We start from the raw sequence: 25,560 nt of genomic DNA, 5'->3' as shown, positions 1-25,560 counted from the left end.
AGACATTCGCATTTGGACGGGATGAGAGTTTTTAAAGCAGAGGACCATCAAGTTAGCCCAAAACAGTAGGTAATTTGCTCTAGAAGTTTTACTGAGGGTGTGTGAGAAAAACACAGACATGGCAGATTAAATAAATCAATGAAACCAATAAAGTTTGGCATAAAGTCAAACCAGCTGTTGACAGTTGAATACATGCTGACTTGGGGCAATATTTTCAGTGAATAATGATATAAATTTCAAACTGTTCCTCACACAAAACTAACATATGGCATGCTTTTTGTCAATTTTGGAGCTTGATATCTCCAGTCTCCATCCACTTTCATTATCTGGAAAAGAGCAGCGTCGACATTCTGCTCAACTTCTCCTTTTGGCTTCCAGGAAAAAAGTAAGTCTTACTGGTTTGCAACAACACAAATGTAAGTAAATGATTACCAAATTTTCATTTTGGTGTTAAATATTAAATTGAACCTCCTCTGCTGGGACAGCACGCCTCACTACATGCAGTCAGCAAATATTTAGATGACGCATGAGTGACGACAGAGGCTCGGAGTCATTCAAAAGGCATCGTTATTTATTTATATAGACATGGACCGTAAAAGCATCACCAGTAGCCTACGCACATTTAATTCATTATTAGTACTTATGAAAAGCAAAAAGTCACTTAAAGTCGCTTACCCTCTGCTACAGTCTCCTCCACGGTCACTTGATGTCGTCCAATCGAGTAAACGCGTCCGATGAACGCGCCGGACCCCGCGCTGCCCCCCGCGACGGCTCCTGACGCGGGCCCCGAGCTCACCATCTCCCGTCGGGTATCGAAGAACTTCTTCATAGTCCAACCGGCAACACTCTTTCATTAAATCATGAAAAACAACCAGACTCTCGCGTACGTGTCGTTTCCCAGATCCAACAAAGATTGACAGATGCACAAATTACAGAAAAGCGCGATAATCTCTTAATATAAAACAGTCCAGTTCGAGACTCGGCGGACATCAAGTGTTAGGAGATCCGAAACAACTCAACTGCATTAGAAGGAATCGGTTATCAGACCAGTAGGATGAGTCACCATTGACACATTATCTTCATACTTATGTACCTAAAACACTAGCTTATAATAACATATCTGATGAGTGCCAACGCACTCCTGCCAGCTGCATAAACAAGCAGCTTTATTCCACGAGTCCTCTTGTTGTCACGCTGTCTTTTATTATGCACTTGGTGTCCAGCAACGATTATCGGCAGCACAGCGTTCAGGAGTCGCTCTCTCCTCTCCGTTTGCTCATTCAATCATCTCAGCTGATCCTCAGAACTGACGCTTGCCCGAAAACCCGGAAGTGCAACGTATACGCAGGGAAACAGCCGGTTCGATGGGGTTTTCTCTAAACAAAGTGAATAATAGTGTTTAATCATTGTCTGCTGGCGAGGTTAGATTAAAGAAACGGCCGTACACGGGTAAAGAGCAAGCATAAACCGCGCGTTAGGATGGACGCGGTCGTCTACATTCAGTCACGCTCTCTGGTAACGTTAGATGTTGTTTAACACAACGCGCTGACGTCAGCGAGGACGCGCACGTGCGTGTCCAATAAGAGCCACTAGAGGGCATCATCACACACGCGCCACAACATTATCGTTAAATCCTCCTGAGAACCAGAAAACCTTTTTTATTTTATTTTGTGAATTAATTTTTTGACATTACCTTTTTTACAGTCTATGGTCATTACATTGTTTGGACTTGGAGCATAATAAACAAATGGAGAATTTTTGTTTTTGAAAAAAATATTTTATTTATTTATAATGCCTCTGTAGAGGAAACTAGGACTCAGAATTAAATCAAATAAAAAGGCATGACAAGACACGTGCAGGCAAAAACAATGTTGTTGTTGTTGTTTTCATTTACCTATCAATTTTTAGGTTTCAGACCAATTTTTAACCAAACTTTGTATAAAAATTATTCTTAACTATGTTATGAAACAAATAGCCTAACAGAATGATTGGGTAGTCCCATTCTATGTATCTATACATTTAAGCTAATTAGCATGTTAATGTGTTCCAGAGGCAACATGCAATAAAAAAATAAATAAAAAAAAAGTGTAATGGGAGTAATTACTTCATAGGAAGTGCTGTCAAATCGATTTATCACATCTAACATAAAAGTTTGTGTTTATATAATATACAGTATGTGTGTGTGTGTGTGTGTGTGTGTGTGTGTGTATATATATATATATATATATATATGAAGAGTTCAGATGTAAAAGCCTCTAAGTGCCATCTGAAATGTTCTTCTAGAATGATAATTTTTATAAAGCTTGTATATTTCAGTCATTTCACTTAAATGACAAATAATAGGTAATTTGCACTGCCATTTAAGTAAAATGATTGAACTTAAATATACGAGCCTGATAAAAATTATCATTAGAAGAAAATTTCAGATGGCACTTAGAGGCTTTTACATCTGAACTCTTCATATGTATACTGTATATTATAAACACAAACTTTTATGTTATAGGCCTATTAATTGATTTGACAGCACTAATGTTGATATATAATTTCTTTCCTTATTCACTTGTCAAAATGCCTGATAAACATGCTGTAAGTCCTGCTGTCCTCTACAGTGAACATGTATGAAATCAATGCAGTGTTTTCATATTCTGATTTCAAACTCCATAACGTTTTCCTGGGATGTTTATTTACGACAAACAATTTGAAAATGAATCACATTTTTAATGATAATTTCAAAATATTATAATATTTCCATAAGAGTGCTAAATTCCATAATTCAGTCAATGTCAATCATTTGTAAAGACCAAGGAGAGGAGGCTGTTGTTGTGAAACCAAACAAATTCGCTAAAATATCATGTCCTTTACAAAGGAAAAAAAGTCTAATGTATATATGGGTCTCAGGAGGATAACATAACATCAAATTTGAATTCTAACATATAGCAAATGCAAAACGGAATAAAAGTGTGTATTACATGCGCTCGACACGATGTCTGTCGCATTGCTGCCCCCCACAGGAAAGTGTTTTTACGTATATTACCACAAAATTAAACTCAGAAAATGAGCGCAAGGGAGGAAGATTATCAAGATTACTGGTTTGTCTAGTTGACTGTTATTTGATTTTATTTAGTTTTAGATTTATCTTATTCGTTGTCAAATTACACAAATTAAACCTTTGACAGGCTAATGTTTTTAGCATAATACTTTACACTTGCTATTCAGGCAGCTGTGGGTTTGTTAGAAGGACCCTTTCTAAATATATTATCACGTCAGTAATGACTGGCACATCTTAACTTACACTTCCTTCCTATTCAGAAAAAAAAAAAAAGAAAAAAAAAAGAAAAAAAAAAAAGAGGATAGATAACTCTAGTTCTGAGTAAAGCATTAGCATCATGTTTGCAGATTCCAGCTGGGTTGATGTTTTGCTATCTAATGCAATGACATTCATGCATTTTTAGGTGGAATCCAAGTGTCTCTTAGGGGCTTCTGTACTGTAAATGGAAATGCAAAATGTTGTAAGATCGTGTTTATCAAATTTTCATAATACATACAGAATAATGCATCTAATACATTACACTTCATCTTCGATTCAGACTCAACCAAACACTCTTGCAAGTAGAATACAGAAATAGGTTACCCTTTATTTTAAGGTGTCCTTGTTACAGTAATTATTGAATTAAGTGCAGAGTAATATTAATTAAAATACGGTTAGGGTTTGGTTTAGTTGCATGTAATTATGCATAATTTACTGTTGTTACTATAACATGTAACATGAGTAACAAGGACAATAAAATAAAGCGTTACCAGAATTATCAACAGACTTCAATTGATTTATTCACTAAACTTATATATAAAAAGAAAACAATAAAAACAAAAAAAGTAATAAGCAGTGAAGGGACACAGCTTTTTAATAGCATTTGAAGTGAAAAATGTACACTTGGTTATTAAAATCATCTTGTTTTCTCTTAACCAGCAGCACAAGAAAACCTAAAACATGCAATGTCTTTAATCAGGAATTAACAAACCTATTATTTTGTTTTGATGAAGATTAATTTAATACATTAAAAATGGCATTTTCAAAAAAAAAACATGCTAACCATTAAAAAAAATTATACATTATACATTTTTTATATATATATCTCGCCTCCAAAAAAACTGCACTCTAATAGGAAAAATGTATCTCATCTCAAATGCTTATTGAAGTTCTCTCCATTTGCCCATAAAAATAAAAAAATCTATACTAGTTATGGCCCAGCTCAAAAAAAAAAAAGAAAAACAGAAAAGAAAAAACAAAAACAAAGAACAACCTTCAAACCCTCGCCATCCATTTGTAATAGTTAAAGCACTCAACTTTATGTTTCCTCTGTAAAAGAAAAAAGAGAGACAGTTTTAATTGGGAATGCTTAAACGATAAAAACATACAGCCAATATTTTTGTATCAACATTTTAATGGAATGCACGTTTGCTTTAAAAATCCTGACGTACAAAGTGAGGGGGTTTGAAACGGTTTACCTACTGAAGAATAACTTACAAACAGCACGAATGGATGTGAATAAAGTGGACAACTATGTACAAAAATTAAATACAATGCTACAGCACATTAAGAGATTTATAAATGTTCATAAAAGGCAAATATTAACATGTGGCAAGATGAAACTCCACTAAGTCCCTATGATTCAATAAATGTCTCCTCTCTCTTCATGGAAGCTTCTTGCGTTAGTCTGAATACTGAATCCAATGTTATTATTTATGAAAGACATCAAATGTACCAGGGTTCGAATATTAAACTTCCCACTACTATATTTTATTCCCATGTTTGTAAATAATCAGGAAATAGTTCAACCAAAACTCGTTTCTCATCATGACTTAGTCCCAATTCAATAGGACTATTTTCATCAGTTAAACACGCACGGCAGAATATTCCTGCTGCCATTTTCCATAAAATAAAAAGTATGTAAAAGAGCAGCAGGGACATTCTGTAAAATTTCTCCTTTTGTGTTCCACTGAGAAAAAGGTTTTTTTTAAATAAACCGGAAAGGAGCATCAAATCCTCTAGGTTTGAAGAAGAATGGGGACCACTGAGCAAAAAAATCTGTCAAATCTCATACTTAGTTGTCCAAATATATTAAAATTTGCCAGTGTAGAAGCTCTCAACAGCATTTCTCAAAGGCCCAAACGCTTAAAGGCATCGTTACAGTTTCAATGTCGATCAAAAGTTTCAACAGGCATGGCTTTTTCTTACTCAGAAAAAGCAAAAGAGAAAAAAGAAAAAGAAAAAAAACCCTCAACCCCCGTTACGCACCATTCTTCATCAATAACTTTAATTTCAGGAAGGGGAATTTTAACTAGCAAAGGTTTTCGCTGTCTCTTCCTTGCCTCTGTAAGTCCTCTTCCCATGTGTGAAGGGCAGGTATCTATACTTGATCATGTGCTGTAGAGGAAACACAAACAGTGTCAAAACCTCAAGTTAACAACATTACATCACTGGAACTCTAATTTTAGACGACGCTGCTTTTAACAGCTCAGCTATATGAACCAGAAATGGCGAACCTTGATCTGCCGCTTCATGGTGATGCAGAACAGCATGATGAAATACATTACGAGGATGGGCCAGAACACCGGCACGTCAAAGGCGTCGAAGAATGTGCATATCATAGCGATGACGATGCCCTTCGTCGCTGAATGCCTGTAACATCAAGAAAAAAAAAAAAACTTAAACTGAATCACACATTTATGAGTTACTAAGGCCCGGTTTAACACACAGGGCTTAGATTAAGATGACATGTTTAGATTTAAAGATATTTCAGGTCAAGTTGCTTTTTCAGTTAAAACAGCTCAAGCTTGCATTTTAGTCTGGGACTAGATTAAGTCTTGTCTGTGAAACCGGGGGTAAAGGTCTAAAATTAAATATGTAAAAAACAACATTATTGTGAGCTTATTGTAATTCCCGATATTTAGTGGACAACTGATATATTAGCAATCACGATAAATCTGACGTTTGGCCGATCAGTGTTGGAAGCAAGACTTTTATCCCAGCAGTAAGTGCTGTTCTGTTGAAAGTGGATCAGACTGAGCAGCACAACACACTTGTAGCCAATCAGCAGAAGGGGGCGTGTCCACTCATGATGGGGAGGAGAGAGAGAGAGACTGAGCAAGAGGGACATTTGAAGAAAGACTAGAAAGAGAGATGGCTGAGAGACATTACAAAAGAGAAAAGGCAAAGAACAAAGAAGGGATCAGGCAAGAGCTTTTGGAGCCGCATTAAGATTAGATAATTATATATTAATCGAATTAATGCAGAAAATTATCATTTAATTTCAAAATGCAATAAAATGAAATTTGAACAAGTTAAAAATTTTGCCAAACAAAGTTCTGAACAACAGATGTTTACAGTTTAAATAAACAAAAGTTGACAACAAATTGTGGTATTGCAATATAATCCTTAAAAAAAAATAGTTTCTCGTCAAATGTCTCTATATTTTTTTATTTTTGTAAAGGTCCAGTTAGGTCCTCGTAAGTTTCTTTGTTCATCTAAAGATAGTTTTATCAAATGGAATGGTGAAATGATCATGAAGTGACTCAGTTTATGTGTTCATATCCTCATATAGTGAGACAGCAGATGTATTCATAATTAAAATTCTTAAGTAGCTTTAATAATGATTAAGTGTACAGCCCTACTTTTTATTCATACTAATTTTGCCAAATTTTGTGACATTACGTATTATACACAATTTAATTTTAATCGCTGGATTCTGCCTATGTTTTCACATGGTGGAAATCATTGGGCTCCATTTCTGGTATTTCGGTATGTCACTGGATCAAGCCAATCCACTTATTCTCTGGAGAAAACTGCACTCATCAAGCGATTCCATGGGATCTTAAAATGTCACCTCTTAATGTGACAACTCACCAGAATTTGAACTCTGGCAACCTCCTAATGAACGGCCGGAACTCTTCATTCTGTTTTGTGGGTAGTGCTGGACCCTCATCTAGTGAAGGGAGACATCGATTAGGGAATAAAAAAATAAATAAAAAAAATAAACTCAGCGATGCAAATGTCACTGATAAGAAGATAATTTCAAATGCCGTTCTTACCTGGATCATCAAGCAATGAGGGATCCACTTTTGGTGAGAGGAAAGCAATGAAGAGGTTAAGGTGGTAGATCCCGAGAGCATATGTGACTATGTACCAGCCCTAATAAAAGACACAAATGATTCAGTGCATTTGATTAATGTTTTGCGATGAAAAATGCAACAGTTACTCAAATCAAATGAACTTTGTAGACCTGCAAGATGCAATTACACAACAAGAACATTATCATAAGTCTACAACTGCATAATAACTCTACCCTTATTGTCAAAGCATAAATAAATGAAAGTATTTTGCAAACATTCCTAAACAGATGGTGTTTTTACCTGTAGAATATATACTCTGATCATATATATGGCCGTTAGAAGAAGAGTGGCTGCCCATCGGAATGCTGAGAACGGTGTTGACTTGTCCAACCATGACTGATAAATCTGCATTTAAAAGAGAAAAAGTAGTTCTCATTATCCAACAACACTCACTAGGGGTGGAAGATAAACCAGTAGACACGATTAACAGGTTGAGATTTTGGACTATTCTCTCTATTGCAGTTACACTCATGTGACGCTGACGTGCTGCATGGTTAGCTTATAGTTTTTTATCAGTTCATTCTCATTTTACGTAGCATGTTTGAGCTTCAGCAAGAAGCAATGAGGTTCATTCTCATGTTACGCAGAACGTTTGAGCTTCCACAAGAACCAATGAGGTTCCTTCATGTGTTACGCAGCACGTTTGAGCTTCTGCAAGAACCAATGAGGTTCCTTCATGTGTTACGCAGCATGTTTGAGCTTCAGCAAGAACCAATGAGGTTCCTTCTTGTGTTACGCAGCATTTTTGAGCTTCAGCAAGAACCAGTGAGGTTCATTCTCATGTTACGCAGAACGTTTGAGTTTCCACAAGAACCAATGAGGTTCCTTCATGTGTTACGCAGCATGTTTGAGCTTCAGCAAGAACCAATGAGGTTCCTTCTTGTGTTACGCAGCATGTTTGAGCTTCAGCAAGAACCAGTGAGGTTCATTCTCATGTTATGCAGAACGTTTGAGTTTCCACAAGAACCAATGAGGTTCCTTCTTGTGTTACGCAGCATGTTTGAGCTTCAGCAAGAACCAATGAGGTTCATTCTCATGTTACGCAGCACGTTTGAGCTTCAGCAAGAACCAATGAGGTTCATTCTTGTGTTACGCAGCACGTTTGAGCTTCAGCAAGAACCAATGAGGTTCATTCTTGTGTTATGCAGCATGTTTGAGCTTCAGCAAGAACCAATGAGGTTCATTCTCATGTTACGCAGCACGTTTGAGCTTCAGCAAGAACCAATAAGGTTCATTCTTGTGTTACGCAGCACGTTTGAGCTTCAGCAAGAACCAGTGAGGTTCATTCTCATGTTACGCAGAACGTTTGAGTTTCCACAAGAACCAATGAGGTTCCTTCATGTGTTACGCAGCATGTTTGAGCTTCAGCAAGAACCAATGAGGTTCCTTCTTGTGTTACGCAGCATGTTTGAGCTTCAGCAAGAACCAGTGAGGTTCATTCTCATGTTATGCAGAACGTTTGAGTTTCCACAAGAACCAATGAGGTTCCTTCTTGTGTTACGCAGCATGTTTGAGCTTCAGCAAGAACCAATGAGGTTCATTCTCATGTTACGCAGCACGTTTGAGCTTCAGCAAGAACCAATGAGGTTCATTCTTGTGTTACGCAGCACGTTTGAGCTTCAGCAAGAACCAATGAGGTTCATTCTTGTGTTATGCAGCATGTTTGAGCTTCAGCAAGAACCAATGAGGTTCATTCTCATGTTACGCAGCACGTTTGAGCTTCAGCAAGAACCAATAAGGTTCATTCTTGTGTTACGCAGCACGTTTGAGCTTCAGCAAGAACCAATGAGGTTCATTCTTGTGTTACGCAGCATGTTTGAGCTTCAGCAAGAAACAATGAGGTTCATTCTTGTGTTACGCAGCATGTTTGAGCTTCAGCAAGAACCAATGAGGTTCATTCTTGTGTTACGCAGCACGTTTGAGCTTCAGCAAGAACCAATGAGGTTCATTCTTGTGTTACGCAGCACGTTTGAGCTTCAGCAAGAACCAATGAGGTTCATTCTTGTGTTACGCAGCATGTTTGAGCTTCAGCAAGAAACAATGAGGTTCATTCTTGTGTTACGCAGCATGTTTGAGCTTCAGCAAGAAACAATGAGGTTCATTCTTGTGTTACGCAGCACGTTTGAGCTTCAGCAAGAACCAATGAGGTTCATTCTTGTGTTACGCAGCATGTTTGAGCTTCAGCAAGAAACAATGAGGTTCATTCTTGCGTTACGCAGCATGTTTGAGCTTCAGCAAGAACCAATGAGGTTCATTCTCATGTTACGCAGCACGTTTGAGCTTCAGCAAGAACCAATAAGGTTCATTCTTGTGTTACGCAGCATGTTTGAGCTTCAGCAAGAACCAATGAGGTTCATTCTTGTGTTACGCAGCACGTTTGAGCTTCAGCAAGAACCAATGAGGTTCATTCTTGTGTTACGCAGCATGTTTGAGCTTCAGCAAGAACCAATGAGGTTCATTCTTGTGTTACGCAGCATGTTTGAGCTTCAGCAAGAACTAGTGAGGTTCATTCTCATGTTACGCAGAACGTTTGAGTTTCCACAAGAACCAATGAGGTTCCTTCTTGTGTTACGCAGCATGTTTGAGCTTCAGCAAGAACCAGTGAGGTTCATTCTCATGTTACGCAGAACGTTTGAGTTTCCACAAGAACCAATGAGGTTCCTTCTTGTGTTACGCAGCATGTTTGAGCTTCAGCAAGAACCAATGAGGTTCCTTCTTGTGTTACGCAGCACGTTTGAGCTTCAGCAAGAACCAATGAGGTTCATTCTTGTGTTACGCAGCACGTTTGAGCTTCAGCAAGAACCAATGAGGTTCATTCTTGTGTTACGCAGCACGTTTGAGCTTCAGCAAGAACCAATGAGGTTCATTCTTGTGTTACGCAGAACGTTTGAGTTTCCACAAGAACCAATGAGGTTCCTTCTTGTGTTACGCAGCATGTTTGAGCTTCAGCAAGAACCAATGAGGTTCATTCTTGAGTTACGCATGTTTGAGCTTCAGCAAGAACCAATGAGGTTCATTCTTGTGTTACGCAGCACGTTTGAGCTTCAGCAAGAACCAATGAGGTTCATTCTTGTGTTACGCAGCACGTTTGAGCTTCAGCAAGAACCAATAAGGTTCATTCTTGTGTTACGCAGCATGTTTGAGCTTCTGCAAGAACCAATAAGGTTCATTCTTGTGTTACGCAGCATGTTTGAGCTCAGCAAGAACCAATAAGGTTCATTCTTGTGTTACGCAGCATGTTTGAGCTTCAGCAAGAACCAATGAGGTTCATTCTTGTGTTACGCAGCATGTTTGAGCTTCAGCAAGAAACAATGAGGTTCATTCTTGTGTTACGCAGCACGTTTGAGCTTTAGCAAGAACCAATGAGGTTCATTCTTGTGTTACGCAGCATGTTTGAGCTCAGCAAGAACCAATAAGGTTCATTCTTGTGTAACGCAGCACGTTTGAGTTTCCACAAGAACCAATGAGGTTCATTCTCATGTTCCGCAGCACGTTTGAGTTTCCACAAGAACCAATGAGGTTCATTCTTACGTTACGCAGAACGTTTGAGCTTCAGCAAGAACCAATGAGGTTCATTCTTGTGTAACGCAGCACGTTTGAGCTTCCGCAAGAGGTTTGTTCTCGCGCGTCAAGCAAACCTGGTTGAGCTTCTGTTTCTGTTTGCTGATCAAGGTTTATATCTGAATAAAAGGACTAAATTCAATCAGTTCATCTTATCAAGCGATAAAGAGAGAATTTGGATTAAACCGCTCAATTCATATGGATTAGTTTTACGATCCCTTTATAAACTTTTTGAAGCATCAAAATGTCAGTTGCGTAGCTGTCAATGGAGAGACAGATATCACTCAGATTTCATCAAAAAAAGATCTTCATTTGTGTTACGAAGATGAACGAAAGTCTTACGGGTTTGGAACAACATGAGGTTGAGTAAATAATGACAATTTTCATTTTTGGGTGAACTATCTCTTTAACATTACGGGCCGGAGCACGATTACGTCATTACGATGGACCTTTTTGTTTTGAAGAAAAGCTTTTGTTAATAGACTGTCTACTAGATTTATCACTTATGCAGTGATTTTCACTTTACTGTAATGCACATATCAAAAGAATTTTTACGGCGGTATCTGACGTTGATAGAGGAATTTCAGCTTTACTCACAAACTACAATTCCTGTTCGTCAATAAGGTGAGAAGCAGACACGTTATAAATATAAATATACTCAAATTAATTGAAAAGTGTACCATCCAAGTAGTAGTAAAAGAAGTTTGGTAATGATGACAATAGCGCAACACAAAAGCAGTAACTACTCCATGCTCCGGCACGGTTAGTGATCACAATACATGTGTACCGCACTCGAGCCCTATCGACCCGTGCCCAAGCCCACCTCTTCAAGCAGGCCAGGGCATGGTTCAGCGTACTCATCACCCAGCAATCACACTAGTCAAACGAACCAGACTTTGGGAGATCGCCTGGTGTGAGTACACCCTGAGGGACGGTTTCTGAGCGCTGTCTCAGAGGCACACACATAAAACCATGCGAGTACTGAATAGAGTTATTTTTGCTGCGTAATTGGGCTTGAACGGTTAAATACACATACTTATGTGTCAAAATGCCCATCTTTGAAAGTATCCTCAAACACAATCATTTATGTCTTAAGTGAAAGTAAACGGTTGAGAAAGAAAACGCATGTGTAACAGTATATTGGATCTGTGCATTCGATTTTAATGTAAAAGGAAGCCTAATATACCTGCTGACGTCTGTGTAATTAATGCTAATCAAACAACAGAAATCACTTCTCTTGACTGAATCACAGAGAAGACTATGCAGTTTTTTTTTTTAATACATTTGATTACTTTATACAATTTATGTAGTATTTTTAATTTCTAGTGCTTGAAATTTTTCAGGTATGTCTATTTAATTTGAGTCCTTGTTCTATTTTAGTTTATTGTCCTATTGCTTGTAATTAATTTCTTTGATCTTATTTTATCACTGACTGTTCAAATATCTTACGTAAGCTTGAGAGTTTTTCTTTTTACTTAGGCTAGTATTAGGGTGTTCTTATGATATTGAAATTGGTGAAAAGAATGATCAATTTCAATAGTTTGCATTTATATTTATATATATATATATATATATATATATATATATATATAAATATATAAAAAAACTATTTAATGCAAAAGTCGTGATCAATATTGTTATCATGAAATAAAATTATTCATATCGTGATATAAGATCTGGGTCATATCGCCCACGCCTAACACTCTTACAAACTTAAAATTGCTTAAATAGTCAGACAGTGGCATCTCCAAGAGCCTCACCTGTCCGAGCCGTTTAAAGAAGTTTCCGATCGCTGATGGTTTCCCATGGATGGATTCACCAGCACTGTCTCCTTCTGGCATTCTGTCTGTGAATGAGAGGTAGCATAATGAGGGTACAGTGACAAAAAAAAGGGATTATTTTTGCTTGCTATTTTTATATTGACAGTAAACAACCCAGAAATAACACACTATAAATCTCCTCATTGAGCTCACTCAAACATATATTCAAAACTGCAAGCAAATAATTCTACCATTTAGTAGTGTAGCTGCACATTTCTATCCTACTGTCTCCTAGGCAAGCATGCTTTCTTGTACATTATAACTGTTCATATAGCTAATAATGGTGTTGAACAGCCACATCAACACAATTAAGTGTTTTGCGCTCAAAGCATGGAGAATTACAACCTGATGCACTCATTTATAAGTAGCAGCAAATTTAGTATGACTAAATCAAGACTTAATAAAAAAAAAAAAAAACCTAATAAAATGGGATGTGAAAAAAAAGTTCTCATTTTGTTTTTATCATTATTATTTTCTCATTTTCCCTAATTAACAAGTCCTAAAATAATGTTTTGAAGCAATCCCTTCTTTTATTATTACAAATATTTTATTTCCATATTTCTATAAATCCTTTACTCAATTCCTATAAATCCTATTGAGACCATATAAAACACAATCCTACTGCAAAATCTGACATTCATTTAGGATACGTTATACTTATCTGATTTTTTTACAGCCTTATTGCATTGTGTATGGTTTACTATATCTCTTCTGAATTTGTAAACAGATTCACGTAAAAACGACTGAGACATAAACCGAACACATTTCCCTGTTGGTTACAGGGTTCACTTCCTTTTTATTCACATTATTTCTAACAATTTCTTTATTTGTGAAAAAATTGTAATACAGTCAGCTGTTCTTCCTGTCTCCCTGTAACACTGTTTTAGGCGTCTTAAATGACGGATATTGCAGTTTATTGCTCTGGTCACATCTGCAGTCCTCATGCTTTCTGCAGCAGGACCATGACATGTTCACACAGGTGATCAGGGACCCAGGCCATCTTTCTCCTGCTGTTTTCCCCAATCAGTAAAAAAGTCTCTTTAGTGTCCTATGGTATTGGAACTGTGACTTTAATTGTCTACCACCATTAATCTGTAAAATATGTGTTCACTTCAGAATTAAAATGTCCTAATAATTTACTGACCTCCACTTCATCCGTCTTTCTTTCTTCAGTATATATATAAAATAACTGATGGTTTGGCTAGATAAGACCCTTATTCCTCAGCTGGGATCGTGTAGAGCCCTTTGAAGTCGCATAGAAACTGTAATTTGGACCTTCAAACCGTTGAAGTCCACTATATGGAGAAAAGAAATCCTGGAATGTTTTCCTCAAAAACCTTAATTTCTTTTCGACTGAAGAAAGAAAAACATGGGTGGGCTGGGGTGAGCAAATTATCAGCAAGTTTTAATTCTGAAGTGAACTAATCCTTTAAGGAACTGTTCCACAAGTACATGTGCAATAATGTTTTACGGTTCATTGAACAAGCATTAAAAACACTATTCAAACACTTTCCAATGTAAAGCTTATTTATATTTTACAAAATTTTCATTAAAATACTGTATTCTGAAGAGGGGACGTTTCTTATAAAGATACCCAGGTTCCAGAAATCCCAATAGGAATCCAGGAATTCCTTGATTTCTTTCTCTAGATCACCTGATTTGCTCTGTACTGACTGAATGACATTTCACAGGCGGGGATAAGGGTGGTGTTGTATTACGTTAAAGTTTGTAGGTTTTAAAATCTAAATTACTGTTGACTACATTATCTACCTTGCAGATCAGTGCATTTCCCCCGTTTCAGTCGATGATAATATACGATTCACTCACGAGTGCGTTTAAAGGAATTGATTTCCTTTTTGAGCCTCCGCGAGATGATGATAACCTACAGTAATCTGAGGCAAAGTCCAAAAAACCACCACGTCAATGAACAAGAGGTTCTTCGAGGAAAATACTCAACCTAAATCAAGATCACCTTCAGTATAACGGCGCCTTAAATAAATGGTTTGGTGTCTCTGCTAAAGGTAGAAGCAGCTCATTTCCCTCATCTTTCAGTCACTGCTGTCGACTACACTGGAATCTAATGCATCATTGTAGAGAATACTAACATGTGTATTTATTTGCTAAATCAACTATAGTAATCTCAGAGCAGAACCTGCGATTCTTGATCCAGATACGTCTAGTCTATTTCCTGACATCTGAACCAAACAGGTCAGTGCATGCAAATGAACACTAGCTAAAGTTCCGGTACAGATTTGTTCTCAGTCTGTTGTCATAAGCGAACCAGTGCGACAGATACTTACCTCAATGTTTATTTCCTAAACTCGCTGTTAATGTAACCACCTAACTAGAAGGCTAGTGGTCAGACATTCTAAGCTAATTTGCTATTTAGCATCGGTTTGTTAGCCATAGCTGATTCCTTTAAGGCGTAAAGCATGCTGGTTAATGTAGTTTCTAAAATAGATCTTCTGCGTTTGACGCAAAACACAAACGACTACTTATAAACTACACTTCCCGTTCTATACACAACAAGACGGAAACGCAGCGGTTGTAGTTTTCATTTTCGAATTTGTAATTGAAACTTCCTCTGGGAGGCATCGAGAATGAACTACAAAGACCAGCAGACACGCAGAAAAGTGGACAACTCACTTCCGGGGAAATCCGAACGCAGGCGAGTGGTAAACTTTGCTAGCACTGCCTTTTACGGCATCTTTTAGAACATCTCATTTTACAATCGTCATGCCACTTGAGGAAAATAAAATCAGGCGGACAGTTAACATATTCGAGGAGTCGGATCGCCTGTGAGAGGTTTATAACAGGAGTGAGATGACAGGAAATCTGTTTCTCTTACCCGGTTGTGCCGCTGTGTCACTCTCGGCTGCCGATCCGCGCGTCGCGCTGCTTCTCTGCTGTGAACACGTCAGTTCTTCTGTAGACGCAGCCGCGTCAGACCGCAGTAGCCGAGCGCAGACAACATCGCTCCCTGTTCAACATCAGCCGAGCGCAGACAACATCGCTCCCTGTTCAACATCAGCCGAGCGCAGACAACATCGCTTCCTGTTCAGCAGATCTACTCATAAATTTTCTTCGATATGATACCGATACTTTTTGTTACAGTTGTAACGATACCGATTACAATACTGATACTATTTATTTTTTTTAATGGGTATGTGATTTATTTATTTATTTATTTATTTATTTATTTTTAGAAAAAGAGAAGAAGATTAAGAAGTATCTATATGCCCATCAACACAAATCCATATGAACGGGTTCAAAAATCCAAGTAGGGTCAGATGGGTGGAGAACAATCTACTTTTACTTTTTAAAATATTGTGACCAATTTAATTCCTTTACCTGGGGCTTTAAGAAGCTTCTCCACTTTTAAAAACACTTTAAAACACACACACACACACGCACACACACACACACACACACACACACACACACACACACACTCACTCACTCTCAAACTCAATATAGTGCTGTCAAATTAATGGCATCTAACATAAAAGTCTGTAAATGTATAATATGTGTGTGTAGTTATGTGAATGTATGCATGTATATATGTGTGTATATATACAGTGAGGAAAATAAGTATTTGAACACCCTGCTATTTTGCAAGTTCTCCCACTTAGAAATCATGGAGGGGTCTGAAATTGTCATCGTAGGTGCATGTCCACTGTGAGAGACATAATCAAAAAAAAAAAAAAATCCAGAAATCACAATGTATGATTTTTTAACTATTTATTTGTATGATACAGCTTCAAATAAGTATTTGAACACCTGAGAAAATCAATGTTAATATTTGGTACAGTAGCCTTTGTTTGCAATTACAGAGGTCAAACGTTTCCTGTAGTTTTTCACCAGGTTTGCACACACTGCAGGAGGGATTTTGGCCCACTCCTCCACACAGATCTTCTCTAGATCAGTCAGGTTTCTGGGCTGTCGCTGAGAAACACGGAGTTTGAGCTCCCTCCAAAGATTCTCTATTGGGTTTAGGTCTGGAGACTGGCTAGGCCACGCCAGAACCTTGATATGCTTCTTACAGAGCCACTCCTTTTAATTATCCTGGCTGTGTGCTTCGGGTCATTGTCATGTTGGAAGACCCAGCCTCGACCCATCTTCAATGCTCTAACTGAGGGAAGGAGGTTGTTCCCCAAAATCTCGCAATACATGGCCCCGGTCATCCTCTCCTTAATACAGTGCAGTTGCCCTGTCCCATGTGCAGAAAAACACCCCCAAAGCATGATGCTACCACCCCCATGCTTCACAGTAGGGATGGTGTTCTTGGGATGGTACTCATCACTCTTCTTCCTCAAAACACGTTTAGTGGAATTATGACCAAAAAGTTCTATTTTGGTCTCATCTGACCACATGACTTTCTCCCATGACTCCTCTGGATCATCCAAATGGTCATTGGCAAACTTAAGACGGGCCTTGACATGTGCTGGTTTAAGCAGGAGAACCTTCCGTGCCATGAATGATTTCAAAACAATGACGTCTTAGTATATTACCAACAGTAACCTTGGAAACGGTGGTCCCAGCTCTTTTCAGGTCATTGACCAACTCCTCCCGTGTAGTTCTGGGCTGATTTCTCACCTTTCTTAGGATCATTGGGACCCCATAAGGTGAGATCTTGCATGGAGCCCCAGTCCGAGGGAGATTGACAGTCATGTTTAGCTTCTTCCATTTTCTAATGATTGCTCCAACAGTGGACCTTTTTTCACCAAGCTGCTTGGCAATTTCCCCGTAGCCCTTTCCAGCCTTGTGGAGGTGTACAATTTTGTCTCTAGTGTCTTTGGACAGCTCTTTGGTCTTGGCCATGTTAGTAGTTGGATTCTTATGCTGAGTCCCAATTCGCATACTATCCGTCCTAAATAGTATGCGAAACTAGAATTAGTACGTCCCAAATCGTAGCATGTTGAAATGAGTATTCCAAAGATACCCGGATGGTCTACTATTTCCGGTTAGAATTCGAAGTGCAGATCAATGCACACTCTAACGGCTAATATTGCCCACAACCCATTGCGTGCGGGAGGGAGGAGCTTTGCGGTGATGGTGGTGATGTAAACCTGGCAGTCGGATGCAGCAACGGAGATGCGCCCTCAGTTTTTAAGTGTAAGAATTCAAATGTTTAACCCTAATTAAAGTTATATTTTATTGTCTCGTAATATTAATGGGTTTATGTTGTGCCAAAAAAGTACCGTGTTTATCTTGTAGGGTCCGATGAAGATACTGAGCGCCTCATTGCAGGGCCAGGCTACAAAACAATAAATAAAAAGGCTCTAGTACAGTGTCATGCAAGTGTCTTTTTTTATGTATTTCTTTTGATGTTTCTGTCTGACTTATTTGTAGTAATACTGTGGCTGTACATATGTTAACTTTATCAGTCCAACCAAAGAAACATGGTTACTACACTTTTACTATAGTAAAAGCATGGTTCATTTTCATCGGGGTATTTTTAAGTATTATACATACGTATAAGATTAAGTATAAAATACGTTAAACAATAGTTACACTATAAACTTTAAATATTTTAACTCAGAAAATAAGTAGCGCTAGCTTTCGTTACACACATTTGCACATGAACGTCAGAGCCGCCTCACAAACGACCTGCGTTTGGTTGATCTACGACGACGCCCTGCTTCACTCCTCAATTTGGTAAACACAAATGTATTGTGGAAAAAAAGATGGGAATAGTAAATAAAATTATATTGGATATATAAGAATGAATGAAATGTTAAATGTTTTGTTAACAGTAGCGGTGTGCGTAACTAGGCAACCACGTTCAAGTTCACGTTGCATGACGTCGTCGAAGTATGTCCCAGAACGTGCATACTTTTTTGCTACACACTCAAAAGTATGTACTTTTTCATCACAAAAAAAGTACATACTTTTAGGTCGTAGTATAAGTAGGCGAATTGGGACTCAGCCTTACTGATTGTATGGGGTGGACAGGTGTCTTTATGCAGCTAACGACCTCAAATAGGTGCATCTAATTTAGGATAATAAATGGAGTGGAGGTGGACATTTTAAAGGCAGACTGACAGGTCTTTGAGGGTCAGAATTCTAGCTGATAGACAGGTGTTCAAATACTTATTTGCAGCTGTATCATACAAATAAATAGTTAAAAAAATCATATATTGTGATTTCTGGATTTTTTTTTTTTTAGATTATGTCTCTCACAGTGGACATGCACCTACGATGACAATTTCAGACCCCTCCATGATTTCCAAGTGGGAGAACTTGCAAAATAGCAGGGTGTTCAAATACTTATTTTCCTCACTGTATATATGAAGACTTCAGATGCAAAAGCCTCTAAGTGCCATCTGAAATTTTCTTCTAAAATTAGCATTTTTATCAAGCTTGTATATTTAGGTTCAGTAATTTCACTTTAATGACAATTAATTGGTAATTTTCATTGCCATTAAAGTGAAATAACTGAACATAAACATACAAGCTTGATAAAAATGATCATTCAAGAAAAGTTCAGATGGCACTTCAAAGTTCAGAGGCTTTTGCATCTGAAGTCTTCATATACATATATATATATATATATATATATATATATATATATATATATATATATATTAATCGATTTGACATTACTTATGTGTGTGTGTATACAAGTATTATAGTATTATACATTTACAAACTTTTATGTTAGATGCAATTCATTGAATTGATCGCACTATAATGTGTGCGTGTGTGTGTTAAAGTATCATTAATATAACACTAAATTTTGTTTTGCCAATTATTTAAACACTTGAATAATCGATGACAGACCAAGCAGTAAAAGAGATGAATCTGAAAGGTATGTAAGTTATTCTGTCTTGAAAGCCCACAGGCATATGAATATATACACATATTTAGTTGCCAATATTCTAATTAAAGATATGTCAGTAATATCAACAATATTAATTCAAATTGAATGATTTTACTCAATTAGCCTATAGCTTTTAATGAATAAAGATGTCTGAAATGTACTTTTAACCCACTAGAATGTGTAGGCATTCCATGATTGTTTACTGGGCTTAACCAACCAGTTTTACTAGTTTTACATGGTGAGAAATGGACCAAAGGCCGAAAAGAGCACATTCTTCCCTCAGATAATTGGCAAAAGTCAAGATCTCTTTCAGATGCTCTCCGTCTCCACTGTCGTCTCATAGATGGCCAATATGAAATTTAATGTCCAGCAGAGACCAATGCATTGGTGGGTGATCCTCAACCAATACTGACCTTGAATAATTAAAACACCCTCAGTTTTACACACTTTAGTATTTATTTGAAAAAGAAATCACTTTACATGATAATTCAAACATGGCGATATAAAAAAAAGAAACAGCATAACAGCTCTTTAATGAAAACACAAGATATTAACTCTTAAAAACATTTCTAAAATCTGTAGTTGTCAAAATGACACAGCGTGACATAATACTGACTGATATTTACTGTAAATATAACATTGTTTACAATATCCTAAAGCCATAAAGTGCTTGGATCTATATGATGGCATTTCACCATCACGGCCAATTTAAAAACCTCATTTTGTCCTCAATGAACCTCTTGGGACCCTTTAATGGCATCAAATTTAAGATGTGCTGTTATCATCACATGAACAATATGGTTAACACTAGTTATTTACAAATGCATTTGCTTGTTGAATAAAGGCTACAGATGTACCTTTAACTACATACAATCCACCAAATTATTAATGTTCAAGACAGCTTTTAGTTCAGTTTTATACACAGACTGTATAGGAGTAAGGAATATAAATAGAGGACAATGTTCCTGGATGTCCTCCTCTGATGAAGGCTCTGTCTATATCAGGTTTTTGATGGGATCATATCATGATAATTGTGTGGGTCAGCTGAACAAAAGCACTTTGTCTTCTTAGTACTAGTTGTAGTGATATTAAAGTAAAGTCTGGGTCTTAAAGAGTGATAGAAGATTGAGTTATTTTGTCTTGAGACAGGTGAATCACAAAATGATGTTCAGGTCATATTTCAGCCGCAAAATAAAAATAGAATTATATTTTAATTAAAGACCGAATTTGGAATTTTAACGCCATTACAATTTGTAGCACTAAAATTCTTATTGGGGTTATGCACAAAATATTAATATTTATGTATTTATACATCATGGTAGTTTATGTTGATTTAAAAACGCATTACTATGATGAGAAATGTTTCAAATAATGGCACAATGTTGAAATTATAATAGCCCTAATGTCTATGCAAAATTATAATTTATGGGATGAAATGTGACCGGGAATTGTTTTTGTAAGATTCACCTTAGTACCTTTGCTGAGCCATAATTTTACTATTAAACATCCTAAAATTAGAGACAATTAAAACGATAACATAAGGCATCTAATAAAGGAAAAATAGACATTATAACAGTACAACATGATAAATAAAACCTTGTCCTGCAAGGCTAATACCACAAAACAGGTGAACTTTAAAAGTCTGATTGTAAAGGCATTGAAAATAAATGCTTATGGTGATACAGTCTCCCTTTCAACAACATAATACTTAACAAATGCATAAAAGATATCCTGTTTAAAAATAATAATAATTGTTTCAGTTACCTATAAATGTACCTGCACTTTAATGGTGCGGTCTTCATCACTGTCATTGTGAAACTTTGATAACGTACAAATAATAGTTATGGGATGACATTGAAATGAGACAATAAATCAAATACAGAATGCCTGTTGACCTAGCCATACATATATAGCTTTGTCAAAATAAGTGAATATAAAGTATGATTTAATGGGTCAAACTTTACCTACGGGCTTTACTTCACACTGTTTTTTTTCCCTTTATCATACATGATTGCACAATTATAATTTACAACAAGCCAAAAAAATAAATAAGGCAACGTTTTGAAATCATACACTGCTTCTAACCATTCATAACTACGTCCTAATAATGCCATTCATTTTAGTTACGTTTTTTTGTGTGTGTGATGTAATATTAGCATAAGGCCATCTAATAAAATGATTCGCTTGAACCCCGGGGAATTTCTACTCGTCAAATCATTAGTTGTCAAACATGGAAGTGCGACTCTATGGAAAATATAAACCGTCCATTGCAGTTTTAAGAACCCAGTACGGACAATATAGTTGGAAAACAGTTCTCAGCGAAGGTCGCTCTCTGCGAACTCCTCCTTGATGGAGTGCTTGTGTATCCTGCAGTCGGGCATGTCGAAGCCGAAGTCGGCCCACTCGTCTCCCCCCGCGGCCCCGCTGCGGTTAGGGATGGTGATGGTGTGACGCACTCGGAAGTGCACGGCCTCCATGACGCGCTGGCGCTGCAGTTCTCCTCCGGGGCCGATGGCCATCGTGGCCATGTTACTGCTGGAGCGGATGTAGTCGTGGCCCTGCTTCATGTCCTGCAGGCCCCTCCAGATCGCCAGCCGGAACTGCTCAGGGATCTTCAGGGCCCCAAGATCCTGAGGAACACAAGATCACAGGTAGTAAGTACATTGTGCTTACAGTAAACATCACGCTATGAACGTTCACGGTAGAAAAAAACAGGCCCTTGTGAATCATATCTCACTATAGAGTGCAAGAGTCGGGTTCCGGAAGTAAAAACTCTTTTAACCTTTTTAATGATAACTTAAAGGAACACACCGACTTTTTGGGACTTTAGCTTATTCACCGTATCCCCCAGAGTTAGATAAGTCCATATACATACACTTTTCATTGCTGTGCGTGCCGTAACTCTGTCTGACGCACCCACCGCTAGCCTAGCTTAGCACAAAGACTGGAGGTAAACGGCTCCAGCTAGCATACAGCTCCCAATAAGTGCAGGTCAAATAACAAGGTCACATGAGACACAGCCATCTTCTAACTGTATACATACTGGGAACTATATTCTCAGAAGGCGAAGCACTGCTACTTTGGCGGAGTGATTTGCTCACAGCACCTGAAGTTCGCTCAGAGTTGGAGTAAATCACTCCGCAGAAGTAGCAGTGCTTCGCCTTCTGAGAATATAGTTCCCAGTATGTATACGGTTAGAAGATGGCTGTCTCATGTGACCTTGTTATTTGCACACGCTGTGACTATACAAATCACAACATGTAAATAGGAAAATGTTGGCGTTATTTTGTCACTTATTGGGAGCAGTATGCTAGCTGGAGCCATTTACCTCCAGTCTTTGTGCTAAGCTAGGCTAGCGTGCGTCAGACAGAGTTACAGCGATGAACAGAGCACAGCGATGAAAAGGGTATGTATGGACTTATCTAACTCTGGGGGAAACGGTGAATAAGCTAAAGTCCCAAAAAGTCGGCGTGTTCCTTTAAAGACAAACCTGCTGTGAGCTACGAGGTTGTTAACTCTTTCTCCCCCAGCGTTTTTGAAAAAGTCGCCAGTCACCGCCAGCTTTTTTGACAATTTCACAAAAGTTTCATGGCCCCCAGAATATGTATGAATATCTGAACATGCAATTTATCAAAAGAACGAACAGACCCTCTGCTTTAAAAAAAAACAAAAAAAAACACGTTTTATTCTAGCTTCATGCATTCTTTTTTTCTTTTTTATCAACAATTGAATGTGGGTTAGTATCATAAAAAAAGCAACATTTTGAGCAAAAATCTGAGAAAATCTCGTTTTTGTCGAAGACTACATCCAGATCGAATTCAAAACGATGATCAAAACATGGATGGAGTAGATCGAGTCCATCAACACTCCTAAAGCTTCACAGTCCTATAGCTCGTCCTGGGTCGACATTTCATTCAGTAACATTAGGCAGTTTTGATTTTTATGCTGTTTAATGTTGATGACCGCGTTATTTTACATATGCGTCTGCTTACATATGCTATCGCTTGTTTCTGCTTCTTCTTCACCTGTGTTTTTATCAGGAGATTCAGCACTCTTTCAGAGGATGCCTAACAGCGCCCCCTACCCAGTGAACAGTGAAAACACAGAGAGCCGGACATTTCTGTCAATGGCTGGGAAAGAGTTAATTGAGAGTATTTGGTTGTGTTGAAGCCTTCAGACTGCATTCTTTTAACTTATTTTTAAAATAATAATTTAACAGTAGAAATTGTGGTGAAACACTACATTACCCATGATGCTCTACAGAAAATTCCACCAATCAGAGAGTCGCGATAATCAAACGCACCAAATTCTACTCCACCCACTTTAATGAAGCACTGCAAATGACGTAATCGAGTCTCTCTACGCTCTCAAAGTACTTAAATATTTCTCAATCGTGTTTAATTCAACTATTCTGTTCACAAAGCTTCATGGGATTGTAGTTCTTTCCCAACTACGTTGAAAAGGTGGACGGGCACTGTTGCACTCTATTACATGGCAAATCTATGTATCCCACTAAATCTAAGTGTTGTTATACAAAAATATTTGTCCACAAAATGCTGCCAATCCTGACCAATCAGAATCAAGTATTTCATATCTGATTTCACCAAGTGCAACATGTTCCCGGATCAACGTCTTTGTTGGTTCTGGAGAAACATTCCAATCAACCAATCAGATCTGAGGGACAAGTTTACAGTTTATGTTAAGTTCAGGCTTTCAACTAAATTCAGTGTTATTTGCCTATCATTTCCCTCTGATTCATTTTAGGGATAAGTTATGGGTAGGGGTAAGGTTAAGTTTAGGATTACATTTTCAGACAGGAATGTTGACCCAAAATATGTTGACCCAGGAACATGTCTAACATGTCCAAAATTGGCTGGACACTAATGCACTCTATAAGGATAAAACACAAATGATTCAAGAATGAAAAGTCCATATTGACCGAACTGTTGGTTTACCTCCATAGAAAGAGTCTGAAGGTGGTACACACTCTGGAGTCCCTGGGACGTGAAGAAGTCGATACAGTTTTGGCAGCCCAGGCTGGTTAAGAAACTGTTCAGAGACAAAAGGAACCCCACTAAGACCAAGCGGCTGCGTCCTGTGAATTACATATTCACCCATGGAGAACATAACAAGCAAAGCACCACGGCATTTGCATCTGCACAGGGATTATTATCAAGTACTGATGGAATAATAATGTCATTGTATTTAGGCAATACAATACTTAATTAAAATAAAGCATTTGTATTGTAATCATAATTATGATAAAATCTTTGATTATACAAACACCAGTTAAATATGGTGAAATGGTGTAATATATGCCACCATTCAAAAGTTTGGTGAAGTTTATAAAGGTTTTTAAAAGAAGTCTCATATTCTCACCAAGGCTGAAATATTATTACAATTATTTAAAATAACTGTTTTCTATTCTATTCCGGTGATCAAAGCTGACTTTTTAGTATCATTACTCCAGTCTTCAGTCACATGATCCTTCAGAAATCATTCTTAATTCAAATAATTCTTTATTTTTCTTTATTAATTCTTAATATTTCTGTGGAATGTGTGATACATTTTGATGAATAGAAAACACAAAAGAACAATCATTCACTAGAAATATATATTTTTTAAGAATGTAAAAGTTTTAACTGTCACTCTTAATTGAATGCATCCTTGTTGAATAAAAGTATTAATTTCTTTAAATAAATAACAAAGTTTTACTGACCCCAAACTTTTGAATGGTAGTTAAATGAAATGCTGCATGCAAATTTTTTTTTTCAGAATTTGCATAGGATTTCATAAAAAAAAAAAATGCAATCAAAACATGCAATTACATTAATGATGCATAACAAGTTTTTCATTTTATTGGTCTTTTTATTATAAATATTTCACCAAAAAAAAAAAAATTTGCTTGATACAATCAAAACAGGAAATGTAGCAAATTTAAAGCCGACAGAGTTATTTTAAAGGCAGAGCAAATAAGACAAACAAAACTACAAGAAAGTGAGTAAAGTATGTGTAGCAAATTCAACATCTGACTGTAAAGTGTTTTGAAATGGCTTAATGATCACAATATCTGATTTACTAAAGCAGTTTTAGTCATTTTAAACTAAACATAGTTTCCAACACATGTGGTTGCTTTGTGCTAATTAAAGATGCTGCCCTTAATTTTCACCTTGATACATTGATAAT

The 25,560-nt window shown here is 37.3% G+C and overlaps 3 protein-coding genes across 24 annotated transcripts in view; all 3 read right to left on the bottom strand.

The window, feature by feature from the left end:
* The window catches only part of aak1a (AP2 associated kinase 1a), a 78,158-nt gene extending 76,624 nt beyond the window's left edge, over positions 1-1,534 (bottom strand). For all 8 annotated transcript variants that reach the window (XM_079896972.1, XM_079896974.1, XM_079896975.1 and 5 more), the window contains exon 1: positions 676-1,534. In XM_079896972.1, coding sequence (XP_079753098.1) covers positions 676-829 — 154 coding nt within the window. In that variant the 5' untranslated portion in view covers positions 830-1,534. The remainder of the gene's footprint in view (positions 1-675) is intronic.
* A 1,500-nt stretch (positions 1,535-3,034) lies between these two features.
* Positions 3,035-15,640, bottom strand: rer1 (retention in endoplasmic reticulum sorting receptor 1). 8 transcript variants are annotated; one of them, XM_079896467.1, is made up of 8 exons: positions 15,400-15,640; positions 12,492-12,577; positions 7,411-7,515; positions 7,090-7,189; positions 6,905-6,983; positions 5,545-5,680; positions 5,297-5,425; positions 3,035-4,357 (listed from the first exon to the last, which is right to left on the bottom strand). In XM_079896467.1, the coding sequence occupies exons 2-7, from the start codon at positions 12,570-12,572 to the stop codon at positions 5,336-5,338; spliced, it is 591 nt and encodes a 196-aa protein (XP_079752593.1). In that variant the 5' UTR covers positions 12,573-12,577; positions 15,400-15,640; the 3' UTR covers positions 3,035-4,357; positions 5,297-5,335. The 8 variants fall into 8 exon arrangements, with proteins under 8 accessions (XP_079752593.1, XP_079752598.1, XP_079752597.1 ...); XM_079896472.1 differs by having other exon boundaries at positions 5,371-5,425; XM_079896471.1 differs by having other exon boundaries at positions 12,492-12,573; positions 15,400-15,531.
* A 4,175-nt stretch (positions 15,641-19,815) lies between these two features.
* The window catches only part of tp73 (tumor protein p73), a 46,358-nt gene continuing 40,613 nt past the window's right edge, over positions 19,816-25,560 (bottom strand). For all 8 annotated transcript variants that reach the window (XM_079896446.1, XM_079896445.1, XM_079896447.1 and 5 more), the window contains 2 exons: positions 24,330-24,423; positions 19,816-22,004 (listed from right to left, as the gene is read on the bottom strand). In XM_079896446.1, coding sequence (XP_079752572.1) covers positions 21,690-22,004; positions 24,330-24,423 — 409 coding nt within the window. In that variant the 3' untranslated portion in view covers positions 19,816-21,689. The remainder of the gene's footprint in view (positions 22,005-24,329; positions 24,424-25,560) is intronic.

The sequence above is a fragment of the Squalius cephalus genome (genome assembly GCF_949319135.1).
Source record: "Squalius cephalus genome assembly, chromosome: 16".
Taxonomy (NCBI): Eukaryota; Metazoa; Chordata; class Actinopteri; order Cypriniformes; family Leuciscidae; genus Squalius; species Squalius cephalus.
This window is presented reverse-complemented; position numbering and strand designations above follow the sequence as displayed.

Excerpts from the sequence above, each read along its gene's own strand:
- rer1 (XM_079896467.1), bottom strand. The coding sequence starts at position 12,572 with ATGCCAGAAGGAGACAGTGCTGGTGAATCCATCCATGGGAAACCATCA. Across the intron at positions 6,984-7,089 it reads CTCATTGCTTGATGATCCAG|ATGAGGGTCCAGCACTACCC; the intron begins GTAAGAACGGCA and ends TCCCTTCACTAG. Across the intron at positions 5,681-6,904 it reads TTGCCAGAGTTCAAATTCTG|GCATTCAGCGACGAAGGGCA; the intron begins GTGAGTTGTCAC and ends TTGATGTTACAG.